Here is a 22,313-nt window from a genome sequence, read left to right on the forward strand (position 1 = left end):
TCAGGCCCATGGGGAATGTCTTGCTAGCTTCTTCCTCTGCAGCAGCCAAGCTTCCAGAACTATTTTGGCTAGGATCACTTCCATTGGGTGCTAAAATTATTCCACTCCATCACAGAAATTTCCCAGAAGCGATTAATCTTTTGCTTTTATTTCTAAAACATTAATACTTTTCCCTTATCACCAAAGTGAAAATAAATTTGAGTCCAAAACAAGTGGAAAACGTGACAGGAAAACTTGTGCAGATGGAAAAAATGAATGGTTTTCTCTGGTGCATTTCTGGTGTTTTCTCATGCTGTACTGTCTCCCCTGACCCTTCTCTAACATCCATTAGTTGCTTTCATCCCACTAGATTATAAACTCTTTAAGGGCAGAGATCATGTCTACTAACTCTTTTGGAGTCTCGTAAGTGCTTAGCACAGTGCTGCTCACAGAGTGAGCACTCAATAAACACTATTGATAGTTACTTCATGTACTACATATTCTCCTATTTCTGACCTAGATCCCAATTAGAAATAAGATTCATAAATATGTTATTTTTCTTCCTTTCAACCAGGAAGTAGATGCTCCCCCTTATCAGTAAAAACATTACATTGAAAACAAATAGAGAAGTAACCCTGACCAATTAAAACATTATTAAAATAAAACATAACATCCGCAACAGTCTATTATAGTAGTTTGGATTGTCTTAAAATGCCAGTCATATCTAGGTTATAGAATTTTAAGGTTTTGTCAGATTTGCCAGCTTCTTTCATATCCCCTTTTTAAAATTAGTATTAAAGCCCCCCCAATCTGAAAAGTACACTTTTTAAATTGTTTAATTTTCTTAATGTTTCCACTGTTAAATGGACAATTTACAAATGCATCCAAATTATACTAGGTAAACTGAACTGATTAGTACATTTATGTAATGAATTGTCATTATTTCAGTAAAATCTAAATCTTCTTTAGAATGTGATTACTAAGTCTGGTCTTTTTCAATGTCACTGGTTTATTTTCCGTGAAATTTCCCTCTTCCCGCTTTGAAAACGGTCTGGGGATTCACTGGGTAATGAGCATCAGTAGTCAGTTTTTATATAAAGTTAAAAAATGACATTGATGAATCACAATTCTAATTGGAATCAGAAATCAGAGGATTCAAAGTGTGTGAAGTAACTATCAATAGCAATTCACTGAATTACTCTATGAGCAGCATGCATTAAACACTTGTGAGAGTCCAAAAGAGTTAGTAAGCATGATCTCTGCCATCAACAAGTGCACAATCTAGTGGGATGTTTGAGGAACAATATTAATCTCACTCCAACTCAAAACCCAAATTAATATGATGCTAAATATTGTGTGTGTACTTGAGTCTGATATCCCAGATTAAATAAGGTTACCTGAATACCAACAGTTAACTGTGCATTTGTTTATCCATTTGCAGGGGTGTTTTTTAATTTTATTTTGTTAATCTTTTATAATGGTATTTGTTTGGTTCATATGCCAAGCACTGTATTAAGCACTAGTGTAGAAACAAGGTGGGACCCAATCCATGTACACATGGGGCCCACAGTCTTAATCCCCATTTTACAGATGTGGTAGCTAAGGCACAGAGAAGCAGTGTAACTTGCTGAAGGTCACACAGCTGACAAGTTGTGGGATCAGGTTTAGAACCCAGGTCTTTCTGACTCCCAAGCCCCTGCTCTATTCACTAGGCATGCTGCTCCTCTAAGTGCAGGAGCAAAGAAATATTTTCCATGAAGATACTAACATGTGTCAATAATGAAAATAAAAGCAAAAATAAAATTATTTGAAATTTTTATCCAACCTTAAAAGAACAATAAAACCTAACCATTACCCCTAAAGTACATATTTTTTAATGCACAGAATTCCTTCCCTGATCTTAAACCATTACAAAAAAGCCCTCCAGAGTAGCTGAAATGACCACTAGGAGCTACTGATGCAGCCAGCCAACCAAGGATCTTGAGGAAGCATTTATTGTGTGCAGAACACTGGATTAAACTCTTGAGAGAGTTAAATGATCAATCAATGGCATTTACTAAGAGCTTTCTGTGTGCAGAACACTCTACTAAGCACTTGACAGAATATTGTGCAACTGAGTGGGTAGACACATTCCCTGCCCATAAGGAGCTTAAAATTCTAGAGGAGGACACAGACATTAATAAACAAGTTAAAAAAAAATGGTGCCTGGCCCAAAGGTGTCAATCAGTCAATCACATTTACTGAGCACTTCCTGGGTGCAGAGCACTGTATTAGAGTTTGGGAGAGTACAGTATAACAATAAACATACATTCCCTGCCTACAGTAACCTTACAGTCTAGAGGGGAAACAGACATAAATACAAATAAATGCAATAATAACAAAAATAATGATAATAATTGTAGCATTTAAGTGTTTACTATGAGCCAGGCACTGTACTAAGCGCTGGGATGGATACAAGCAAATCAGGTTGGACGCAGTCCCTTGTCCCACGTGGGGCTCACAGTCTCAATCCCCATTTTATAGATGAGGGAACTGAGACACAGAGAAGTGAAATCACTTGCCCAAGGTCACACAGCAGACAACTGGCAGAACCAGGACTAGAACTCATGACCTTCCGACTCCTAGGCCTGTGTTCTATCCATTACACCAGGCTGTTTCTCATTACAGATATGTACATAAGTGCTGTGGGGCTGGCAGGGGGTGATGATTAAGGGGAGCTAGTCAGGGCATCGCAGAAGGGAGTGGGAGAGGAAAGGAGAGTTGAGTCACGGAAGGCCTCGAGCTAATCATTGAAGTCCATGACGTGTAGGGGGCAGGAAAAGGATGAGAGGTTATTTGAAGGCTTAGAGGACCCTAGTTTCTCCAAGATAGAAATGGAGGAGTCAGGGTAAGTTCAAGGCTACCTAGAGCTGGGAATGGATCTGTTTATTGTTGTACTGTACTCTCCCAAGTACTTAGTAGAGTGCTCTGTACCCAGTAAATGCTCAATAAATATGATTGACTGACTGACTGACTGATAAACACAGGATGTCACACATAAAGCTTTTAGTTTGAGCTTAACATTGAAGAGTAAGCCTAGAACTCATGCTACAGTTGGCATAAGGTGGACTAAGTGCTACAAAATTATTTAGGAATGGTTATAAAAATGAGGTTCAATTCAATTCAACTCAACCGTATTTATTGAGCGCTTACTGTGTGCAGAGCACTGTACTAAGTGCTTGGGAAGTACAAGCTGGCATAATAGAAAGACGGTCCCTACCCAACAGCGGGCTCACAGCCTAGAGGGGGGAGACAGACAACAACACAAAGCATATTAACAAAATAAAATAAATAGAATAAATATGTACAAATAAAATAGAGTAATAAATCTATACAAACATATATACATATATACAGGTGCCGTGGGGAGGGGAAGGAGATAAGGCAGGGGGGAGGGGGAGGAGGGGGAGAGGAAGGAGGGGTTCATTCATTCATTCATTCAATTGTAATTATTCATTCATTCAATCGTATTTAGTGAGCGCTTACTGTGTGCAGAGCACTGTACTAAGCGCTTGGGAAGTACAAGTCGGCAACATATAGAGATGGTCCCTACCCAACAGCGGGCTCACAGTCTAGAAGGGGGAGACAGACAACAAAACAAAACATATTAACAAAATAAAATAAAGAGAATATGTACAAATAAAATAATTAGAGTAATAAATACGTACAAACATAGGTGAGCACTTAGGTCAGTGACAGTAAAACAAGGATGAACATTCATAAACTTTTTAAATTATTAAAAATTTCCCAAAGCTAAAGAAAATTATTTTTCAAGTTAAAGAGACTAATAAAATGTGAATGCAAAATCTGGCAATGGCTGCTGGTTTCTTTTTCCATATTACAGAGTTCTGTGGCTCAGCAGAAAGAGCACGGGCTTCAGAGTCAGAGGTCATGGGTTTAAATCTCCGCTCCACCAACTGTCAGCTGTGTGACTTTGGGCAATCAATCAATCAATCAATCGTATTTATTGAGCGCTTACTATGTGCAGAGCACTGTACTAAGCGCTTGACTTAGTACTTAGCGCTTAGCACTTAGCACTTAGCACTGTACTTAGCGCTTGATTTGACTAAGGGCAAATCACTTAACTTCTCTGTGCCTCAGTTACCTCATCTGTAAAATGGGGATGAAAACTGTGAGCCCCCCCGTGGGACAACCTAAACCCCTTGTAACCTCCCCAGTGCTTAGAACAGTGCTTTGCACATAGTAAGCACTTAGCAAATACCACCATTATTATTATTATTATTAAAGGTGAATTTATGGTTACTTTCCTGTTTTTTACCACTCTTATGTTTTGTTATGTTTTTCTTTCATTAGAATTGGATGTGTATGTTGCCAACTTGTACTTCCCAAGTGCTTAGTACAGTGCTCTGCACACAGTAAGCGCTCAATAAGTATGATTGAATGAATGAATGAATGTCCTGCCTCTGGGCTGCGAGGTCTCTTGTGCCTCTCTTGTCCTAAAAAAGCATGATTCTACAAGAACATAGATTCCCCAGGAGTTTGAGCATCTTAAATTTTGCTTCAGTACTCAGTTGTAGGAATTGGGTGACAAAGTGGATTTTAAAAAGCTGGAGGCAAAGTAACCTAGGCTGTAATGAAATCATTATGAAATGTTAGCAGGGTTCCTACTTCTCTGGAGCCCACAAGACAGAGGGATAAAGTACTGCTGAGGAAAACATTCCTACCAATTAATGTTTGTCTAAACGTAAGCTCCTTGGGGGAAGGGAACGTGTTGTACTCTCCAAAGTGCTTAGCACAGAGTAAATGTTCAATAAATACCACTGAGAATGAGAACAAAAATAGCCCCCCTTTTAGACTGTGAGCCCACTGTTGGGTAGGGACTGTCTCTATATGTTGCCAACTTGTACTTCCCAAGCGCTTAGTACAGTGCTCTGCACACAGTAAGCGCTCAATAAATACGATTGATGATGATGAAATAGCATTCTGAGATCCCCTCTGATATCCCAAGGTTCAAAATGAATGGACTTTTTTCACTTTCAATGTAACATAATTGGACTTTGTATATTTTACTAAATGATTAGTTGGTACAGAAGCTTTTGGGTCTTGTTCGGGCAGCAAGTTTTCAAACTAGTATATAAAACTACTTTGGATAATTTCAAACCTATTACTGAAAAAGGAGTAGCAAAAACAAAAGACAATGCAGATGTGGCTGACTCAAGTTGCAGTACATGCCCCAGTCTTGAAAGAGGAATCAACAGTAATCAAGTTAACCTGCCTTAAACCCAGAAGTCACAGAAGTCAGAGTGTTTTTGCCTTTAGTTTCTCTAAAGCTGGTGTGCTGTTAATTGCTGTTTCATTAGAAACTTACTGAGTTTGTTAATATTTGGCATCAAAGTATTCCATGTTTGCAAATATTCAGCTCGAAAGCCATCCATTGAAAACAGGATAACCGGTGGCAGGTCGAATCTGCAAAAAGACAAGAAACTTACTGGTCAAATCTAGTTCCCAGGAAGGAAATATACCTCCACCCACTGCTTATGAGAAGCAGTGTGGCTTAGTGGAAAGAGCATGAGTTTGGGAGTCAGAGGTGGTGGGTTCGAATCCCAGCTCCACCACTTGTCTGCTGTGTGACCTTGGGCAAGTCACTTAACTTCTCTGTGCCTGTTACCTCATCTGTAAAATGGGGATTAAGACTGTGAGCCCCATGTGGGACAACCTGATTACCTTGTATCTACCCCAGCGCTTAGAACAGTGCTTGGCACATAGTAAGCACTAAACAAAAACCATAATTATTATTATTGTAGAGCCAGAGAAAAACAATAACAGCAACCGGCATGGTCATGAAAGTGTCATGAAAGTACAATAGGGCTACAATCACTCAATCAGTGGTATTTATTGAGCACTTACTGTGTAATAATAATAATAATGTGGTATTTGTTAAGCGCTTACTATGTGCAAAGCACTGTTCTAAGCACTGGGGGGATGCAAGGTGATCAGGTTGTCCCACTTGGGGCTCACAATCTTAATCCCCATTTTACAGATGAGGTAACTGAGGCCCAGAGAAGTTAAGTGACTTGCCCAAAGTCACACAGCCGATAACTGGCAGAGCTGGGATTAGAACCCATGACCTCTGACGCCCAAGCCTGCTCTCTTTCCACTGAGCCATGCTGTGTACAAAACATTGAACCATGTGCTTGGGAGAGTAGAATGAAACCCAGTTAGTAGACATGAGTCCTGGCCCACTAGGAGATTACAATCTAGTTGGTGAAAAGACCAATCTTTCAGCATGCTAGATGTTCAACGTCACCCACCGATCCATCGACTGTGAGTCCCTTGGGGGACAACCTGATTACCTTGTATCTACCCCAGCACTTAGAACAGTGCTTGACACACAGTAAGCGCTTAACAAATACCACTATTATTATTATTAGAGGGGAGACAGACATTAATATACGTAAATAAATAAATACATACATAAATAAATTACCAACATATACATATGTGCTGTGGGGATGGGAGGGATGATGAATGAAGGGAGCAAGTCAGGGCAACACAAAAGGGGGTGAGAGGAGAGAAGAGGAGGGCTTAGTCAGGGAAGGCTTCTTGAAGGAGATCTAGGACATTCCTAGATACCGCTAACATTTAACGTTTCAGCAAACTGCAAAACTGGTGGAATATACCTGTTTAACCTATCTATACCACAGTAGAGATTTAGCTTTTACAGAGTACTCTAGTTGCAAAGTGCTAGACAATCATTTTAGTTAATTTCTCCCATCATTCCATACAGCTAGGCCCCCATTAATTTAATCCCTGTTTTCTGGGGGGAAAAAAAAGAACCATAACACAGGTTCTATTTGCCTGGCATCAAGCAGTAAATAGCTGAAAAGTGTAATAGGCAACAGGACTTTGGAGACTCTATTTTTAGTGAATAAACCCTACCCAGTTTTAGTCACCTGAGGAAGAGTATAGATTGTAGTAGTCTGTAAACATACTGTGGAAGTAGTTTAATCTATAAATAGATATATGTACATAATTACTAAATGTGTCTGTTGAATTAATGCAGCGAGGTTATCGTGTATCAGCTGTGGAAGGCTTATCAGATAAAGTGGGATTTTAGGAGGACTTTGAATATGAGAACAGCTGAGGCCTGGTGGACTTTGGAGGTGATGAGAGTTCCACTGCCTGGAAACCCTTTGGGCCAGGGTTTGAAGCGAGGAGGAAGTTTCAGTTAGGGAGTAGCAGGTGAATAGAGTTGATATACATATATCCCCGCCCCTGCTCTCTCTCCCTCCTTTCAGGCTCCTGTCCCCTCCTGCATTCAAGACATCTCCATCTGGATGTCTGCCCACCATCTAAAACTCAATATGTCCAAGACTGAACTCCTTATCTTCCCTCCCAAACCCTGCCCTCTCCCTGACTTTCCCATCACTGTAGATGGCACTACCATCCTTCCCGTCTCACAAGCCTGCAACCTTGGTGTCATCCTCGACTCCACTCTCTCATTTACCCCTCACATCCAATCATCACCAAAACCTGCCAGTTTCATCTCTGCAACATCGCCAAGATCTGCCCTTTCCTCTCCAAGATCTGCCCTTTACTCTCCATCCAAACCACTACCCTGCTGGTTCAGTCTCTCATCCTATCCCATCTAGATTACTGCATCAGCCTCCTCTCTGATCTCCCATCCTCCTGTCTCTCCCTACTTCAGTCTATACTTCACACTGCTGCCCGGATCATCTTTGTGCAGAAACGCTCTGGGCATGTTACTCCCCTCCTCAAAAATCTCCAGTGGCTACCAGTCAACCTACACATCAGACAAAAACTCCTCACTCTCAGCTTCAAGGCTGTCCATCACCTAGCCCCCTCCTACCTCATCTCCCTTCTTTCCTTCTACAGCCCAGCCTGCACCCTCCGCTCCTCTGCCGCTAACCTCCTCACTGTGCCTCGTTCTCGCCTGTCCCACCACTGACTCCCGGCCCACATCCTCCCCCTGGCCTGGAATGCCCTCCCTCCGCACATCCACCAAGCTAGCTTTCTTCCTCCCTTCAAAGCCCTCCTGAGAGCTCATCTCCTCCAGGAGGCCTTCCCAGACTGAGCCCCCTCCTTCCACTCCCCTTCCTCCCCCTCCCCATCCCCCCGCCCTACCTCCTTCCCCTCCCCACAGCACCTGTATATATGTTTGTACAGATTTATTACTCTATTTTACTTGTACATATTTACTATTCTATTTATTTTATTTTGTTAATATGTTTTGTTTTGTTATCTGTCTCTCCCTTCTAGACTGTGAGCCCGCTGTTGGGTAGGGACTGTCTCTATATGTTGCCAACTTTTACTTCCCAAGCGCTTAGTACAGCGCTCTGCACATAGTAAGCATTCAACAAATACGATTGAATGAATGAATGAATATATGAGGGGGAGAGCTGATGGAGAGCCTTTGAGCCTGTTTTACAGATAAATAGTATTGGAGCCCTGATTTAGTAGCCTTTCAGTGGAATGATGCAGTGCTAGTGTATTGGATTTCTCAATACGCACTCTACCAATATGTTTGATCTTAGAGAATTTGTCTCTGAATTTCTGTGAAAAAGATATTTTCACCTTGGTAGGTTTACAAGGGATCTCACACTTAAATTATCAGACAGTTGCCTCAGATACTGCTTGCACACATTCTCTTGTGCAGTGAGGTTGAAGTAAATGTCAGATGATTTGACATACTTCTGCGTTTTTGGTCCTGCGGGGACGAAAGGAGACTTGAACGTTAATGCTAGCTGAAGATAGGACTCATTTTTCAGCATCTCAAGCAAAGCTAGGAGTCCAGACTGTGTTACTCTAGTTTGGCAATAATAACAATAATAATGGCATTTGTTAATCACTTACTATGTGCCAAGCACTGTTCTAAGTGCTGGGGGGATACAAGGTAATCAGGTTGCCCCACATGGGGCTCACAGTCTTATTCCCCATTTTCCAGATGAGGGAACTGAGGCACAGAGAAGTTAAGTGATTTGCCCAAAGTCACACAGTTAACAGTTGGCAGAGCCAGAATTAGAACCCATGACCTCTGACTCCCAAGCCCGTGCTCTGTCCTCTGAACCATGCTGCTTCTCTATAATGATAGCATTTATTAAGCACTTACTATGTGCAAAGCACTATTGTATGCGCTGGGGAGGTTACTAGGTGATCAGGTTGTCCCATGGAGGGCTCACAGTCTTAGTCCCCATTTTACAGACAAGGTACCTGGGAAACAGAGAAGTTAAGTGACATGCCCAAAGTCACACAGCTGGCAATTGGCGGAGCCGGGATTTGAACCCATCACCTCTGACTCCAAAGCCCATGCTCTTTCTACTGAGGGGGACCATATAACTCTCAAGATGAGGGGACACTATTTAGTCTTTATCATTAATTTGAAATAGTAGCAGAATGTACAAGAACTTTTCTCCAGGAGGAAAAAATCATCTTGAGACTAAATCATTTCAAGCCGCCTAGTGTAGTGCATTGTTACTTCGTAGACCTATATAGTGACCTTTGATGAAAATTTGGCTTTATGTTCATCATCTTTCAATGAACCACAAGCCCTCATTTCCTCTGGGGACAGTACCATGTGATCAACCATTTTGGATCCTATTTCCAATGTTTCAAGATAGCAGGGTTTCCTATCATTACACACTGTTCTTTTACTTAACAAACAAGTTGGCTCTCAGCGCAGAATGTTCTATTACTCATCAAATATCTTCTGTGATAAAGGAGGCCATTTTCCAAAAGATCATACACCTTCTCATAACAAACCTTCTACCCTGCAGAGGGGCCTATGCTGAGCAGTTCTTCTCCACATTTGCCCTGTCCTGATGTTCCTCCCCTTTTCCTGGCTCCAAAATGATTAGTTCTGTGACAAACACCCACGCATTTTGCTTCTGTTGTTCTTTGTTTTCTTTTAATTTTTTGGTTTGCGCTTGTGAAGGTGGAAGAGATGTCCCAGCCCTTAAGCCACTCTGAGAGCTGTGTTCCACAATGGCTTGTGAAAGAGGGGAGATGGCAAAGGGGTGTCTGATGCTTCTGAGAAGCAATGGGGCCTAGTGGAAGGAGCATGGGACTGAAGTCAGAATCCTGGTTCCACCATTTGTCTGCTGGGTGACCTTGGGCAAGTCGTTTAACTTCTCTGTGCCTCAGTTACCTCATCCGTAAAATAGGGATTAAGACTGTGAGCCTCATGTGGAACATGGACTGATTAGCTTGTATCTACCCCAGTGCTTATAGTACAGTGCCTGGCACATAAGTAAGCACTTAACAAATACCCTAATTATTATTAGTAGTATCATTAACAAGTATCATTAAAAAAAAAGAGAGCAGTCTCAAATATTTTGATCCATGATTGCAGACAACATCTATTAAGAATAATAATAATAATAATGATGGTATTTGTTAAGCGCTTACTATGTTCAAAGCACTGTTCCAAGTGCTGGGGAGGTTACAAGGTGATTAGGTTGTCCCACGTGGGGCTCACAGTTTTAACCCCCATTTTGCAGATGAGGTAACTCAGGCACAGAGAAGTTAAGTGATTTGCCCAAAGTCACACAGCTGACTGTTGACGGAGCCGGGATTGAACCCATGACCTCTGACTCCAAAGCCCGGGCTTTTTCCACTGAGCCATGCTGCTTCTCATATTAGGCCTGCTATCCAGCTTGCAGTGCATGCTACTGGTGGAGAGGAGGAAAGTGGGAGCATAACTCCAAGGAAAACTTCTCTACTTCTGCAAGAACAACTCAAGCACATTTCTTGTTGGTGGCAGGATATACTTTTCCACTCCTTTTATCCCAAGCCCAAGCTAAAGTTCAAGGTAAAATAGGCAGTCACAGGCTGGCCTAACTGAGAGAAAGATAACAATATCGTTCAACAGCTTCCTTAAAGTCTAAGCCATGTTCACCTCAGTAAAGGCAACCAACTACACTTGTGCAAGAGATTCTCAATGAAGCTCATTCACTCATTAATTCAGTTGTATATATTGAGCACTTACTGTGTACAAAGCACCATACCAAGTTCTTGGAAAGTACAATTCAAGAGAGAGAGACAATCCCTACCCAACAACAGGCTCACAGTTACTCATATTCATGGATCCAATTTCACTGCCAAGAGAGTTGTCTTCATACCAAATTGCCGATCTACTAACCCTCGTTAAAATTCCAGGAAACAGAGTAGAACACTTAACATTCCATGTATTATTATTATTAATAATAATAATAATAATGTTGGTAATAATAACAATAACAATGTAATAATTTAGTATGTGTTAAGTGCTTATTATGTGCTTACTAGGTGAACTAGGGAAAATACAGTCCCTGTCCCACATAGGACTCACAGTCTTTGGGGAAGGGAGAGTGAGTGTTCCATTTCCATCCCCATTTTCCAGAAGAGGAAAATGAGGCACAGAGAAGTTACACAGCAGGCAGTAGCAGAGCCCAGATTAGAACCCAGGTCCCCTGATTCCCAGGCCTAAACTCCTTCCAGTTGTGAAACAGTATGGCCTACTGGAAAGAGCATGGGCCTGGGATTCATAGGGTGCAGGCTCTAATCTTGGCAATGCCACTTGTCTGTTCTGTGACCTTGGGCAAGTCACTTAACTCCTCCGTACCTCATTTACTTCATTTGTAAAATGGAGATTAAATCCTCCTCCCACCGATTTAGACTGTGAGCCCCATGTGAGACAGGGACTGTATCCAACCTAATTATCTTACACAAGTACCATAATTATTATCTTGTATCTACTCAGTGCTTACTGAAATGCCTGGCACACAGTACTTCCTTGAAAAGTACCATAAAAAAAACCACACAGTAGGTTATGCTGCTTCTCGGAGGTCACTTGAAGTGACTGAACTACTCCAGAAAACCTGAAGTGTTGCTTGGGATCCAGTAGAAGCAATTTCCTAATTGGCAGAAACCAGTCATCTTATCTGTTTGAATGTTCTCTGGTAGTCCAAAGCCATCTCAGCAATTTTTCCAGATGCAGTGGGCTTCCTGCCAAGCTATAAGTTATCATCTATTATTCTGACCCAGATAGAAATTGGAGCCTTTGGAATCCCTGTTATGTCTTTATAGTCTTGCTTCCCTGGCCCAAGGCACACCTTGTAGCTATTTGAAAGTCCATCCTCCCCTTGTTTGTCATTTCATTTAGTTGTATTTATTAAGAGCTTATTGTGTGCAGAGCACTTTACTAAGTGCTTGGGAGAGTACAATATAGCAAGAAACAGACACATATCCTGCCCACAACAAGCTTACAGTCTAGAGGGGACTGTTGTCCCAGACCCCAGCCCTAAACATATATTGCCTGGTTGTCCCTAGGCCCCTAAGAAGTTGGTGGGGAGCTGCATCCACACCACAGTGGTCCAGACTTTGTGGTAAGGTTGGATGAAACTCTTATGCACAGTTGATTTTGTAGTGGCACTCAGCACACTGCTTTCCACTCTTAAAATTCCACAACGTCTTCCCGTTGCCCGCTGGATAAGGCTCTCTTTGTCCAGCTTGTTCTCTTTGCTCTTCCCAAACTTAGCTACTAACAATACCCCCTCCCAACTCTCATTCACTCATTCATTCATTCAATTGTATTTATTGAGCACTCACTGTATGCAAAGTATTCTACTAAGCACTTGGTATAGTACAATCAACGTGGCTCAGTGGACAGAGCCCGGGCCTTGGAGTCAGAGGTTGTGGGTTCAAATACTGGCTCTGCCAATTGCCAGCTGTGTGACTTTGGGCAAGTCACTTAACTTCTCTGGGCCTCAGTTACCTCATCTGGAAAAATGGGGATTAAGACTGTGAGCCCCCCGTGGAACAACCTGATCACCTTGTAACCTCCCTAGTGCTTAGAATGGTGCTTTGCATGCAATAAATGCCATTATTATTATTAAAATATAACAAGAAAAAGACACATTCCCTGCCCAGAATGAGCTCACAGTCTCCAGCCTCTAACCCTTGTACATGCTACTTTCCTGTCCTGGGATTCCTTCTGTCCACAGGTCCATCAGACCACAGCTCTCCCATATTCAAAGCCTTTCTAAAGTCCCACCTCCTCCAACATTCTTTTTTATGGCATTTATTAAGAGGTTACTATGTGCAAGGCACTGTTCTAAACAGCGGGGTAGATACCAGATATTCTGGATGGATGCAGTCCTTGTCCCACATGGGGTTCACAGTTTCAGTCCCAATTCTACAAATGAGGCAGAGGGAGGGCATTCCAGGCCCGGGGTATGACGTGGGCCGGGGGTCGATGGCGGGACAGGCGAGAGTGAGGTACGGTGAGGAGATCAGCGGTGGAGGAGTGGAGGGTGCGGACTGGGCTGTAGAAGGAGAGAAGGGAGGTGAGGTAGAAGGGGGCGAGGTGATGGACAGCCTTGAAGCCCAGGGTGAGGAGTTTCTGCCTGATGCGCAGATTGATTGGTAGCCACTGGAGATTTTTGAGGAGGGGAGTGATATGCCCAGAGCGTTTCTGGACAAAGATAATCCGGGCAGCAGCATGAAGTATGGATTGAAGTGGGGAAGAGACACGAGGATGGGAGATCAGAGAGGAGACTGATGCAGTAGTCCAGATGGGATAGGATGAGAGCTTGAACGGGCAGGGTAGCGGTGTGGATGGAGAGGAAAGGGCGGATCTTGGCAATGTTGCAGAGCTGAGACCGGCAGGTTTTTGTGACGGCTTGGATGTGAGGGGTGAATGAGAGAGCGGAGTCGAGGATGACACCAAGGTTGCGGGCTTGTGAGAAGGGAAGGATGGTAGTGCCGTCAACAGTGATGGGAAAGTCAGGGAGAGGGCAGGGTTTGGGAGGGAAGACAAGGAGTTCAGTCTTGGACATGTGGAGTTTTAGGTGGCGGGCAGACATCCAGATGGAGATGTCCTGAAGGCAGGAGGATATGCGAGCCTGGAGGGAGGGGGAGAGAGCAGGGGCAGAGATGTATATCTGGGTGTCATCAGCGTAGAGATGATAGTTGAAGCCGTGGGAGCGAATGAGGTCACCAAGGGAGTGAGCGTAGACTGTCCCACCTGGGGCTCACATTCTTAATCTCCATTTTACATGTGAATTAACTGAGGCAAAGAAGAAGTGAAGTAACTTGTCCAACGTCACACAGAAGACAAGTAGCAGAGCCAGGGTTAGAACCCAGGCCCTTCTGACTCCCAGGCTCAAGCTCTATCCACTAGGCCACGTGGCTTCTCCCAAAAATATGGTTCCCTGAGTCCCACACTCTTCCCTTCCTCTTCTCCCTCTGACTAATCCACCCATTAAGCAGGTCTGACCACGATAAAAGAGCATTGAAGACCCACATCCATCTTACCCTGGGGGACACTGGTGAGCCTCATTAGATCCGCATTCTTCCTTCACCCAGGGTGTTTCTCCTGAAAGGGAAATATTGTAACTCTGAATCCCAGTACAAGGTGGAAAGAAAAAGAAAAGAAAACATACACGCGCTCAGTGTGGTGACTACAGCCCTGCTGTTGAACCTGTGGAAAAAGTGCTGCTCTGGGAATCAGAAGACCCTTCATTCATTCATTCAAATGTATTTATTAAGAGCTTACTGTGTGCAAAGCACTATACTAAGTGCTTCGGAGAGTACAGTATAACAGCAGACACATTCCTGCCCACAATGATATCATAGACTAGACCTTTCTTCTAGACCTTGCTTGGCTACCTAATAAAGGCAAAAACTGCATCTGTGCTTTCCAGTGTGCTGCATCCCTGGTCACCTTCTCACTTGTTCATTCATTTCTCACTTTCTCACCTGTTCATTCATTTATTCAATCGTATCTATTGAATGCTTACGTTGCATCCTCTGCCCCAACCAGAACATGATTGGCAGAGATAAATGCAGGTCAACAGCACTGTATTTGGCACCTCTCTGCAGATTCTTGATCCCGAAGTCTCAGAAGTGGGACAGGAGTGGCAGATACTCTTTTGAGTCGTGCCGTGGTGAGCTGTGGTGTCTGAACCAGTAGTGTAGGACTCTCTTGGGAATTTTTTTTATGGTGTTTGCTAAGTGCTTACTATGTGTCAGGCACTGTACTAAGCAGTGAGCTAGATATAAAGTACTCAGGTTGGACATGAGCCGTATCCCTCACGGGGCTCAAGTCAAAATCTGTGAAGGTCAATGTTTTGAGAGGATGCTTGGAAATTGTCGCTGTGATGCTGCCCGTGTTAAACTTGGAAACTGTGGTGTGGATTAACAGGAAACCTGTATAAAACCAGGTAAAGCCGAGAAAGTAGTTGGGAAGAATGTTGAAAGAGAAAATAGAAATAGAAAGCCTCAAGAGGCGATTTAGGGCTAATATGTGAACCTGGAAATTTATTGAGGAAGCGAGTGGGGTGAGTGGGTACCTCTCTCCCTCTCTCTCTCTCTTTCTTCCTCTGCTCCACTCCTGTTTTCTCTACTGCCTTATGTCTGAGCTAAAGGGACAGAGAAGCAGGATGAAAATAGTGGGCCTAGGAGTCAGAAGGACCTGGATTCTAATCTCAGCTCTGCCACTTGTCTGCTATGCGAGTTTGGGACAGTCACTTCACTTCTCTAGGCTTCAGTTACCTTATCTGTAAAATGGGGATTAAGGCTATGAACCCCATCTGGGACATGGGTAGCGTCCAACCTGATTAGCTTGTATCTATCCCAGAGCTTAGTAAGGTGCCTGGCACAGGGTAAATATTTAACAAATCCCATAAAAGATAAAGACAGTGACTGCTGCAGTGTTCAGAGATTCCTGAATTCCAGCTGTCACGACCATCAACTCTGTCCCTGCCAGCATCTCCCTGGTGATTCCTGGGAGCAGCATAGCCTAGGGAAAGAGCACAGTCCTGGGAGTCAGAGGCTCTGAGTTCTAATCCTCACTCTGCCACTCATCTGCTGTGTGACCTTGGGCAAATCACCTCACTTCTTTGTGCCTCACTTTCCTCATCTGCAAAATGGGGATTCAATACCTGTTCTCCCTCCTAATTACTGTGTGAGCCCCACGTGGGACCTGATTATCCTCTATCTACCCCAGCCCTTAGTACAGTGCTTGGCATACGGTAATTGCTTAACAAATACCGCAGTTATTATTATTACTTTTGCAAGGTGGTCCTGAGCTATAAAATCATTTTTAAAAACCCTGGAAATTAAAAACTTGGAAATTAAGCTTGCTTTTGTTTTTTACCCTAAATCATTCACTCATTCAATTGTATTTATTGAGAGCTTTCTGTGTGCAAAGCACTGTACTAAGTGCTTGGGAGAGTACAATACAACAAACAGACACATTCTCTGCCTATAAGCTCACCAATAATCACCCAGGATTGTTTTTTGGCTCCAATGGGAAAAAAATGTATGACTGAGCAAATATGCAGTTAGTAATTCTTTAAGAAGTAGTGTGGCTTAGTGGAAAGAGCACAGGCTTTGGAGTCAGAGGTCATGGGTTCTAATCCCGACTCTGCCACTTAGCTGTGTGACCTTGGGCAAGTCACTTAACTTCTCTGTGCCTGTTCCCTCATCTGTAAAATAGGGATGAAGACTGTGAGCCCTACGTGGGACAACCTGATTATCTTGTATCTACCCCAGTGCTTAGAACAGTGCTTGGCACATACTAAGCACTTAGCAAATACCAACATTATTATAATTATTAACAAAACAACCTACAGTCCAGTGCTTTGGCAAGTATGTCTAGACTCCATCTCTCTTTTGTTTGAACAAGAACAACTCCTAAAATACTTAGCTAGAATTTAACTGATTAAAAGTGTGCTACTTAACTTTACACCAGCTAGACTGAAATGCAAATCTTTGTCTTTTAAAAGGCAGACTAGTGGTATTTGTTAATCGCTTACTATGTGCCTGGCACTTTACTAAGCGCTGGGGTAGATACAAACAAATTAGGTTGGACACAGTCCCTCTCAATCAATCAATCAATCAATCGTATTTATTGAGCGCTTACTATGTGCAGAGCACTGTACTAAGCGCTTGGGAAGTACAAATTGGCATCACATAGAGACAGTCCCTACCCAACAGTGGGCTCACAGTCTAAAAGGGGGAGACAGAGAACAGAACCAAACATGGGGTTCTCCTGCATGGGGTTCACAGTCTTAGTCCCCATTTTACAGATGAGGAAACTGAGGCACAAATAAGTGAAGTGACTTGCCCGAGGCCACACAGCTGTCAGCCCCCTCCTCAAAAATCTCCAGTAGTTGCCTATTCACCTCCGTATCAAACAAAAATTCCACACCATTGGCTTTAAAGCTCTTCATCACCTTGCCCCCTCCTACCTCACCTCCCTTCTCTCCTTCTACAGCCCACACACTCCGCTCCTTTGGTGCTAACCTTCTCACTGTGCCTCGATCTTGGAGTCTCGCCACCAACCCCTCTCCCATATCCTACTTCTGGCCTGGAACGCCCTCCCACCTCAAATCCACCAATTACTCCCCCCACCACCCAAAGCCTTCCTGAAGACGCATCTCCAAGAGGCCTTCCCAGAATAAGCCCTACTTTTCCTCATCTCCCACTCTCTTTCGCCTCACCCTAACTCTCTCCCTTTGCTCTTCACCCCCTCTCTGCCCCACAGCACTTATGTATAGATCTGTAATTTTATTTATTTCTATTCATATCTGTTTACTTGTATTGATGTCTTTCTTCCCCCGCCCCAGACTGTGAGCTCATTGTGGAAAGAGATTGTCTCTCTTTATTGCTGTACTGTAGTTTCCCAAGTGCATAATACAGTGCTCTGCACACCATAAACACTCAATAAATACGATTGAATGAATGAACGAATGAATGAAGTGGTGGAGCCAGGATTAGAACTAATGATCATCTGACTCCCAAGCCTGTGCTCTGCCCATAACACCATGCTACTTCCCTACTAGTGTATTTTCCCTTTCATTATCTTTTCACAAAAAGATTGTCCTGGGACTTATCAAAGAATGAGTTTTCACTGCTATCCACCTAGAATGTTTGTGACTCATTTGAAAACCAAAACAGGCAACTTCCTCAAGGTTAGCATATAAGTCATCCAGATATCAATCAAATAAGCTTATGTAAAACCTTCAAACATTGGTCAAAGCTGGGAAGGAGAGGGTGTCCCTCTGGGGTTTGGGAGAACTAGTGGTGGAATTTAACAGTCTCTTTTTGTTTGAAACTGATCTGCTTGTGTTTTCTAACTCATGAGGAGAGCTGGACAGTAGACTTTGTGCCAGTCTCTGGTTAGTCATCACATCTCTCAAGTATGTTTATGCTGTGCTTAAAGAAAATGGTTTGGCCTACTTCATTAGTAAAATTGCACCATCAGGTCTGAGCTTCCCAAAGTCACCCCTCCCCCTTCTCATCCCCCCCCCCCCCCACTCTCAACCCTCTCCTCTACTCTCTCATCCTTCCCAGCAATATCTTCAGAGGAGCTTTCCTCCCTCCTCTCAAGTGCCACCCCATCCACCTGCGCTTTGGACCCCATTCCCTCTCATCTTATGAAAACTCTCGCCCCTTCCCTCCTCCCTTCCTTAACGTCCATCTTCAACCACTCACTCTCCACTGGTTCCTTCCCCTCTGCCTTCAAACATGCCCATGTCTCCCCCATCCTAAAAAAACCCTCTCTTGACCCCATTGCTCCTTCTAGTTATCATCCTCTCTCCATCCTACCCTTCCTTTCCAAACTCCTAGAACGAGTCATCTACATTCACTACCTCGAATTCCTAAACTCCAACTCGCTCCTAGACCCCCTCCAATCTGGCTTCCATTCCCTACATCCACCAAAACTGCCCTCTCAAAGGTCACCAATGACCTCCTTCTTGCCAAATCCAATGGCTCCTACTCTATCCTAATCCTCCTCGACCTCTCAGCTGCCTTCAACACTGTGGACTATCCCCTTCTCCTCAACACACTATCCAACCTTGGCTTCACAGACTCTGTCCTCTTCTGGTTCTCCTCTTATTTCTCTGGCTGTTCATTCTCAGACTCCTTCGAGGGCTCCTCCTCCCGCTCCCATCCCTACTGTAAAGGTTCCTCAGGGGTCAATTCTTGGTCCCCTTCTGTTCTCCATCTGTACTCACTCCCTTGGTGAACTTATTCGATCCCACGGCGTCAACTATCATCTCTACGCTGATGACACCCAAATCTACATATCCGTCCCTCCCTCCAGGCTCATATCTCCTCCTGTCTTCAGGACAACTCCATCTGCATGTCTGCCCACCATCTAAAACTTAACATGTCCAAGACTGAGCTCCTCATCTTCCCTCCCAAACCCTGTCCTCTCCCGGACTTTCCCATCACTGTAGACGGCACTACCACCCTTCCCGTATCACAGTCCAGCAAACTTGGTGTCATCCTTGACTCCGCTCTCTCATTCACCCCACATAACCAATCTGTCATCAAAACCTGCCAGTCTCGCCTCCACAACATCGCCAAGATCCTCCCTTTCCTCTACGTCCAAACTGCTACCTTGCTGGTTCAATCTCTCATCCTATCCTGACTGGATTACTGAATTGGCCTCCTTTCTGGTCTCCCATCCTCCTGTCTCTCCCCGCTTCAGTCTATATTTCACTCTGCAGCCCGGATTATCTTTGCACAGAAACACTCTGGGCATGTCACTCCCCTCCTCAAAAATCTCCAGCGGTTGCCTATCAACATTCAAATCAAGCAAAAACTCCTCATTCTGGGCTTCAAAGCTCTCCATCACCTCACCCCTTCCTACCTCACCTCCCTTCTCTCCTTCCACAGCCCAGCCCACACACTCTGCTCCTCTGCCACTAACATACACACCGTACCTCGTTCTCTCCTGTTCCGCCATTGACCCCCGGCCCACGTCCTAGCCCTGGCCTGGAATGCCCTCCCTCCACACATCCACCAAACTAGCTCTCTTCCTCCCTTCAAAGCCCTACTGAGAGCTCACCTCCTCCAGGAGTCCTTCCAAGACTGAGCCCCCCTTTTCCTCTCCTCCTCCCCTCCAAATTGCCCCCTCCCTCCCTCTGCCCTACTCCCTTCCCAGACTGAGCCCCCTTTTTCCTCTCCTCCTCCCCATCCCCCTCCACCCTACCTCCTTCCCCTCCCCACAGCACTTGTATATATTTGTACAGATTTATTATTCTATTTATTTTACTTGAACATATTTATTACTCTATTTACTTTATTAATGATGTGTATATAGCTTTAATTCTATTTATTCTGATGGTATTGACACCTGTCTACTTGTTTTGTTTTGTTGTCTGTCTCCCCCTTCTAGACTGTGAGCCCATTGTTGGGTAGGGACCGTCTTTATATGTTGAAGATTTGTACTTCCCAAGCGCTTAGTACAGTGCTCTGCACACAGTAAACACTCAATAAATACGATTGAATGAATGAATGAATGAAAAGTGAAGTCAAGGAGGATCATTCTTGAGCGGGTAGAATTTGGGATGAGTGACATGCTGGAAGGAATGAGTGGTTTGGGGCCCTACTGAGAACCAAACTAAGTGCTTGGGAAGTACAAATTGTCAATATATAAAGATGGTCCCTACCCAACAATGGGCTCACAGTCTAGAAGGGGGAGACAGACAACCAAACAAAACAAGTAGACAGGTGTCAATACCATCAGAATAAACAGAATTAAAGTTATATACACATCATTAATAAAATAAATAGAGTAATAAATATGTACAAATATACACAAGTGCTGTGGGGAGGGGAAAGGAGTAGGGCAGAGGGAGGGAGGAAGTCAATTTGGAGGGGAGGAGGAGGAGAGGAAAAGGGGGGCTCAGTTTTGGAAGGGAAACCTTTGATCTTTTTTTATCTTCTAGAGTATGTGTGGAAATGCAGCAAGTTTCAGTTTGAAGAGAAGAGGCTGCCCTAAAGTCACTGCTTTTGTACTGATGACTGCCAGGAAAAGGGAGATTGCTGCATCAACTATAATTCTGTCAGTCGAGGTAAAATCTCTTCAGGCGAATCCTGCCACAGGCAGACCCCCTCATGTATGTTAAAATGCATGTGCCAAGTCAGGGATAATGTAAATGGAGGTGTAACTATGCCTCTTCCACCTCTGGCTGCTCTTCAATTCAGTCAGTCAGTCGGTCAATTGTATTTATTGAACAGGTACTGTGTTCTAAGCACTGTACTAAGCACTTAGGAGAGTACAGTACAACAACACAACAGATCCATTCCCTGCCCACAAGGAACTTACATGGCCCTAGTGTATAGAGCACAGGCCTGAGAGTCAGGACCTGGGTCCTAATCCCAGCTCTACCATTTGTCTGTTGTGTGAACTTGGGCAAGTTGCTTAACGTTTCTGGGCCTCAGTTACCTCATTTGTAAAATGGGAATTAAGACTGTGAGCCTTATGAGGGTCAGGGACTTTGTCCAGCTCAATTACTTCGCATATAACCCAGCACTTAGTACAGTGGGTGGCACATCGTATGTACTTAAAAAATACCATTATTATTAATAATAATAATAATAATAATTCCCATTTTACAGATGAAGAAAATGAGGCATGGAGAAGATAAGTGACTTGTCCAAGGACACACGGAAGACAAGTGGAAGGACATCTGGAGGCTGTGGTATGCCTCGCCTGAAAGAATTTATTGAGGCAGCCTTGGGATGTAGCAGTGGCCGAGAACACTTCCTTCCTGGACAACAGTTTACAGTGGATCCTCCTTGAGGCTAGGAAAGTTTAAGTGTTTCCTTTCATTTGGCATCTATCACACTGGAATTCTCAAGTCTTTGTATCGGGTGACATCAATGAATTTGCCATCTTTAGAAGCTGGGCTGGGCCCTCCCCACTTCCTTTCTTTCCGGTATACCTTTTCTTCCCGGTATGCCTTTTCAAACTACTATATCAGAATGAAAAGTAGAAATGGGGATCAAAGACTAGAAGAAATAAAGGCAGAAGAGAGAAACGGGAATCAGGAGTGAAAGGGGAAAGAGGAAATTCATGGTGACGAGTGAAAAGTTATTAGATGAGAAAATGACTGGGGGTTAACGTCCACCACGGAGAAGCAGCGTGGCTCAATGGAGAGAGCACGGGCTTTGGAGTCAGAGGTCAGGGATTCAAATCCCGGCTCTGCCAGTTGTCAGCTGTGTGACTTTGGGCAAGTCACTTCACTTCTCTGGGCCTCAGTTACCTCATCTGTAAAATGGGGATGAAGACTGTGAGCCCCTCGTGGGACAACCTGATCACCTTGTAACCTCCTGAGCGCTTAGAACAGTACTTTGCACATAGTAAGTGCTTAATAAATGCCATTATTATTATTATTATTATCCCAGACAGAGGGTAGGGAATACATGTGAAAATAGGAATATGTGCTCTAACGTACTTATTGCTGCATGGACCAAATAACTAGTGAAATACGTTGAGGTCTTAAAATAGAATTCATAGTATCTTCCCTTCTTCT

At 43.7% G+C, this 22,313-nt stretch overlaps 1 protein-coding gene across 1 annotated transcript in view; it reads right to left on the reverse strand.

Moving 5' to 3' along the window:
• Positions 1-22,313, reverse strand: part of ENPP3 (ectonucleotide pyrophosphatase/phosphodiesterase 3) — a 131,048-nt gene that overhangs the window by 61,700 nt on the left and 47,035 nt on the right. The window contains exons 6-7 of the mRNA XM_038769368.1: positions 14,293-14,353; positions 5,348-5,445 (exon numbers count right to left, since the gene is read on the reverse strand). Of these exons, the coding sequence (XP_038625296.1) occupies positions 5,348-5,445; positions 14,293-14,353 (159 nt within the window). The remainder of the gene's footprint in view (positions 1-5,347; positions 5,446-14,292; positions 14,354-22,313) is intronic.

This window comes from Tachyglossus aculeatus, chromosome 2, assembly GCF_015852505.1.
Source record: "Tachyglossus aculeatus isolate mTacAcu1 chromosome 2, mTacAcu1.pri, whole genome shotgun sequence".
Lineage (NCBI taxonomy): Eukaryota > Metazoa > Chordata > Mammalia > Monotremata > Tachyglossidae > Tachyglossus > Tachyglossus aculeatus.